Consider the following 6190-nt stretch of genomic DNA (forward strand, 5'->3'; position numbering starts at 1 on the left):
AGGGTGGGTCGGACGAAATGCGCGGCTTACAGTGTCACTCTTCACGTGCCTTTATTTGGTAACGTTTGTGGTGGTGTATGTTGGTAACTTATTCCCGTAAGGGATTTTCCATTTGAGCTCTGACGGTTTGGTGATAATGAGTGCTAAGTTATAGCAATCAATCTGACCAAGGGCCCTGGAGATATGGGAGAAATGTGCTCGACTCCCAGAGAGGACGCGACACCAGATTATAGCGGTATTTTTTGTTTTTTTAGCCTCTGCTACGAAAGGGCAGATATGTGCACTTGTGTTTGTGGCAGGCCGGGTATGTTGCGCTTTGGTTTCCTAAAGCTTTTAGCTCGTAGCCTTTACTCTATCTATGTCTTCTAGGGTAGTTTTCCTATAAGTTTTCCAAAAATTAATTTTGTGATCGTTGACACTATGATTGTTACAGTTTTTTTTGAACCTGAGTGTTTTGCGGAGTCTTCGTATTGTTTCTGTTAAAATAAAAAACATCTATATGGATTCTGACTTTCTACATCCAACTCCTAGGGTTAGTCATTACTTACTGAGGGAAAAAGATTATGAAGCTGTCCCCGGTTTTCGTAAAGTGTAGTTATGTTCTCTGTTCTGGGAGTTGTTGTGTAGCCTCGCAGACCGTGAATAAACATGGTATGGGGTTCATATCAGGGTTAATAGAATGCTGTGCGTTACTCGATATTGCGATCGCCTGGATTGATTGGAAGTAGCAATACTTTTACATTTTTCCGATATCGGTTCTGTATTATTTTGCTTATCAGTTATTCTATGGTGGTTTCGTTACGTGGTGCTGGGAAGCCGTTGGAGAAATGCTTGAGAATGTGGGAGATCGTGGCGCGTGTATTTCAATGTGTGGTATGTAAAGGTGCTTGAATTTTGGAATCGGGTGCTGAGATTGCGTGAGATATAAGTCGGACGCCTTTGAACAAATGGTCACATGGTTGCGCTATGCGGCGGTTTATCTCCTTTTACAATAGAAGTTGCGGTATCCCACGGGCGACTGAGTACCGTGGTGCGGCGTTTGTTACGATGAAAAGAAGAATATAATTGGCTTCGCTTCACATCAAAACAGCTCCGCTGCGCCTTGCCCGCTCTAGTGGCCGACCTGCAGTGTTTGTGGTTACGTGTGACGCTGGGCATTCTGATGAAGTGATAGATGACAGGTGGTGCCAGGAGGTTGGCAGTTAAAACGAGCGTTGGCTAACAGAAGACAAATACACAGCCATGGCTAAGACGAGGGTCAAGCCCACGAGTAGCGTCGCCTGCAAAAGCTTTGCAAAAATAAAGATTTCGAGAGTCTGTGCTAGACGAGCCAGCAGAAAGGTACGCCGTGAGTAGCAGTGGATTATTAGATTCAGGCTAACGTTGCATGTTACCGTTTGTTTAAGCTAGAACGTTAGCCACTGAATAGCGAACTCGATTGAGGGATAAAAATAATTGCAGTGGACAAATCATTTCAGAGGAGCGTACTATGTTAATGTGCGTTACATCGCCATCGTGTGGTGTTCAGAGGATGAAGCACTCACTTTGAATTCAACCCAGTCTCAACGCATTTTCGTGCTTATATCACGCAATATAATCTATTGATTCCGATAGAGCGAGTTTGAAAGTTAATTAATAGTATTTCTACTAGGTAGCTAGTATTTCGTGCCTAAACAAATGTGGACTTGCTCTATCGAAATCAGTCACATTGACATACACATTTTCGTTTGTATTCATTGGTATGGGAAGCCGTGAGTGTGTTTGTGCTATTTTTGCGTTTGTGTACCGGGGAAAACACTTACAAGAAACACGGCTGTTGTATGCTTGGCTGTGATGTTAAATTAGTACCGTTCTCTGCTTGTAATTATGCCGTTAGAAAGCATCAAAGTTGTAATTTATCAATTGAATTTGCCCGAAACAAGTTAATATTGCTGAAAGCCAATGCTTGTTTATTTGAAAACAGATGAAAACCAAACTGTCTTTTATATAAAATTGAAGTATTATACAAGTAAAAATACATTTTGCTTAATCCTGTATTGTAGATCCGAGCCGAAACACAGTCTTCTTTGAAAGTATAATACAGTGTCTATGATCAGTCACATTACCATCATCATTGTACAACATTTGTATTTTATTTCCATTTGTTACCATTGTGAGTCCTATTTTTGTATGCCAGCTCAATACGGTGATTTGTGGCACAATTCAGGCCAATACACTTGCAGAGGTGAATAAGACTCAGATATTGTACTTGAGTAAAAGTACAAGTACTCCATCTTGTAGTGAAATTAATAATACTCAGATCTTGTACTCTAGTAAAGTAGAAGTACCAGAGTGTAGAATACTCTGTCAAAGTAAAAGTCCTGGCATTCTCAAGTAAAAGTAGAAAAAAGTATTATCATCAAAATATAGTTAAAGACGTACAAGTAGTCGTATGTGCAGATTGTCCATTTCAGAATCATCAGATATGATATGTTTTATAATGATGGATCATTAAAGTGTTATCAAAGTGGTAAAAGGTGCAGCATGGTTTCGATGACTATTGTATACCTGCAGGTACTTGGTGAATTTATCTCCAGGTTGGAATTCTAAAGTCTGATTTAATCACTTGATTTATAATTTCACGGTTCTTCCATTCTCACATCTGCTTGAAATGTACTAATTAGGTTATTTAAATTACATGTGTAAAGGGAAAACGTACACCATGTTACCTCTGACTTATGTTCTGATCTGCCAACCTAAAGTACCTTTCAAAATAGTAATCAGATAATGGTATTGATAAGTTTATGTGCTGATTGTTTTTATATTTGAGCTCAGACAGGTAGATGTTGAGGCTTCAGTTCTACGTACAGATCACTCATTTGTGAAATATTAGCTTCTTTTCTTTAATTTCTATCCTCTGTGTAGAAAGCTAATTTCACGAAACACACATTTTGGTTGTTTATAGCATGAAATGAACATCTGATTTAATACTCGCGCCCGCGTGAGCGGAAATGAGCGTTGATATTGGTGTACTAAATAGGGGTATGGTTAAGAGACCGCTGTATAGATGCTGGAACAATGCAATTGAAAATTGTCTTTGAAAAGTGCTCTGACATTTGATTTGGAAAAGGTTTAATGTAACCTCTGAGTTACTGCCATGCGAATGCCCTGCCAGTCCAGCCCCGCCCTTTACTCAATGCCTGTTCGTTTTGCAGGTGCATTAATGGCCTGAGAGTAGGAACAAGCAAGGCTTAATCCTGGGGCATATGTATGAATCATATCATGTTTCGATGAGTCTTCTTGTTGTCCTCCACAATTATTTCGAAGCCGCTAAGGAGTTTACTATGATTCGTTGGGGCGGAGCAGTCGGAAGTTGGCCAACATAAAACTGTTTAAAAAATCTTTGAAAGGTGAAATGTAGGGCCAGACTTTCACTCTAACAGTCATAGCTGCTAATTAAACTCCAACAATAGAAAAAAGATTACACCCCTGTTTCTTGACAGCTCAGCATGTGCAGGGCAGTGGTTTAAATACGCTGCAGCTTTGTGAGGGCACCCTCCTCACATTTTTTCCTCCCACTTTTATTCCCCAGTGTTGTCGAGACTATTCTTAGCCATGTGCCAGCGAATGTCAAGGGAAGAGGTGACCATGGCGATGAGGAGCAGCAGGCAGTGGTCCACCTCAAGCTCAAGGGGCCGGGGGGGGGGGGGGGGGGCAGGCAATAGGTCAGCGGCTCGGCAGCCCCCGTACTTCCAACAGCGCACCACGACTACCAGACGCAGAAGGCCAACATCCTGCAGCTGCTCCAGCAGGGCCAGCTCAACGCAGGCCTTTCAGGCAGGTATCACACTCACACACACACACACCAAACATCACATGGCGTGTTGCGTTCTTTGCTTATTTTTTTTCCTTTTGGTTTTTGTGTGTGTTGTTTTTGTTTGTGGAGTTTGCGCTGTTGTTTGGTTGGGTGTTCGTGCGGTGTTGTGCGGGTGCGGGGGCCAGCCACACACACACACACAACACAGCGACACACAGCATCCAACACACACACACACACACACACACACACAAAAGTTCAGAGTTCAGTTTTTGCAGAGAAGAGTACAGACAAACAACGAGGAATGATTAACATCAAAGAACTCTTGGAGAGAGAGGAAGGGACGGGATGTGCAGAGTTTACATAACTTTGGATAATAACACGGGAGAAACGGATCCTCTCTTTTCCTCTCTCCCTCCCTCTCTCTCCTGACAGCCCGTCAGTTTCTCATGCAGCTCGCTAAACAGTGGGCGGGGCTTCAGGTGATCATGCAGAGCTGCGTGTCTCAGCAGCAGCTGATCTGATCTCTCTCTCTCTCGCGTCCGGTTATACTTCACTCGCGTTTATGTCCATATCGATCAGATCCAGCTCTCCTGATCGGCCTTTATAGAGAGCACAGATCAAACTATTAAGAGTGAATATCGGCCAATAAGCCTCCCTAATTATTACCGGACATTTTGACCAGCAGGTTTTGAATTTACCGGTTTTCAATAAATGTTACCAGCTAAAAACCGATAATTACCGGCTAACGGAAACCCTGGAAGGTAGATGTGTCTGTTGTGTGAGAGATCAGAAAATCTGTGTATGAATGTGTAATCAGTAAATGTGTATATAGAACAAATAAAGATAAAATAATACTCGCTGTGTCGTGTTTACATAATAAAATAATAAATGTAAGCCACTTGTTTAAAAGTTCCACAGCATAACAAAATGCTTTTAAGTTTTATTCACCTTATGTAGCCCCGCCCCTTTCCCCACCTCTGTTTCAAACGCATGTGTGTTAGTTCTTCCAGTTTAGCACTAGCAGCATTGTAATCAATGAATTTGAGCTCATTAACAGCTACACTGCACCCCTGGAATGCTTTTACAATATCACTTTACCCTGTTAGTGGCTGGCAGGAAGATTTATGCAAATGGGCAAAATCTTATATGAGGACAATATGGAAAAACGATGAAAGTTCCAAAGCACACTGGCTGGCAGCTCCAAAGATTTCCCAAATATGCATTATTTGGATAAATGTATTGAATATATAAAAATCTCCCAAAAATATGTCTCTCCTGAAAAAGAGTTATAACTTAATAACAGTTTATTTGGCAAGTAACGGTTGATAAAGCTGGCTACGCTATGCACTGTGACTAACAGATGTGCAGAAGGCTTATCCAAAATTGCCATTTGACAAAATGCTACCTCACTCCCCAGAAATTACATCTCTTTTTTCTCTTGCACTAATCTTCAAAATAAATGAAAAGCAACATATTATTTAGCATATGGGTATTTTCCCACTGTACTGAAGATGCATTTGACCCAGGTTTGGACCAAATTGTGACTTCTCTGTACCGTAACATCCCTAATCTAATATTAACCTACTCTAAGTGGCCGTTTACAACCTTTTCCCATCCCCCATTCTTAAGTCTCTGGCTATTTGTCATCATCCATGTTTTGTTCATATAATTCAGTCTTGGCTAATGAACTTTTTGATTGACCCATGAAAACATTGAATGGCCTATCTAAGCTCTTACTTTAATACTTACTCCCATTCTTGGCAGATTGTGTAGTTTATTACATTCCTCATCATGTGTCTCTTTTACTAAGAAAGAAATGGCTTGTACTTTACAACTGGTTGACTAGTCTTTACTTGAGGAGGCCCACTGTGGCTGTACATCAATGCTTTTCTTCTAGATTTATTACATAGAAAGAGATATTTGAACATGAGTTTCAGTGTTCAAAGATACATTAATTGAATTTGAATGTAATTCCCTCCCTCTTTCTTTCCCTGCAGGCTCTGTCAGCCACTGATCTGAACCTGGTCCTGTACGTGTGTGAGACCATCGACTCCCAGCAGGTGTTCGGGCAGCACCCCTGCACTCTGAGCCAGCCCGTGCTGCTGTCGCTCATCCAGCAGCTCTCCTCCAACCTCACCACCCGCTCTGAGCTCAAAATCAGGTGAGCTTACGACATATGCCTTTCTTTGTACAGTATGGGATTTGCTTACTAGGGCGACTGTGGCTGTGAGGGAGTGTGGTCGTCTTTCAACCAGAAGGTTGTGGGTTCGATCCCAGCCCATGCAGTCAACATGTGTATGGTACAGGTGTTCCGTTACTCCAGTCAGCCGTGTGGCCAACCGGATACGGTAGCACTACGATTGAGTTCCAAGTTGGTCATGAAACGGGTTC

The 6190-nt window shown here is 41.9% G+C and overlaps 1 protein-coding gene across 1 annotated transcript in view; it reads left to right on the top strand.

Annotated features, from left to right (window-relative positions):
- Positions 1 to 6151, top strand: part of LOC104949197 (enhancer of mRNA-decapping protein 4-like) — a 54447-nt gene extending 48296 nt beyond the window's left edge. The window contains exons 12-15 of the mRNA XM_010775503.1: positions 3188 to 3195; positions 3580 to 3653; positions 5797 to 5960; positions 6106 to 6151. Coding sequence (XP_010773805.1) covers positions 3188 to 3195; positions 3580 to 3653; positions 5797 to 5960; positions 6106 to 6151 — 292 coding nt within the window. The remainder of the gene's footprint in view (positions 1 to 3187; positions 3196 to 3579; positions 3654 to 5796; positions 5961 to 6105) is intronic.
- Positions 6152 to 6190: the final 39 nt, after the last annotated feature.

Source organism: Notothenia coriiceps, unplaced genomic scaffold, assembly GCF_000735185.1.
Source record: "Notothenia coriiceps isolate Sejong01 unplaced genomic scaffold, NC01 NC01_scaffold00015795, whole genome shotgun sequence".
NCBI classification, from domain to species: Eukaryota; Metazoa; Chordata; class Actinopteri; order Perciformes; family Nototheniidae; genus Notothenia; species Notothenia coriiceps.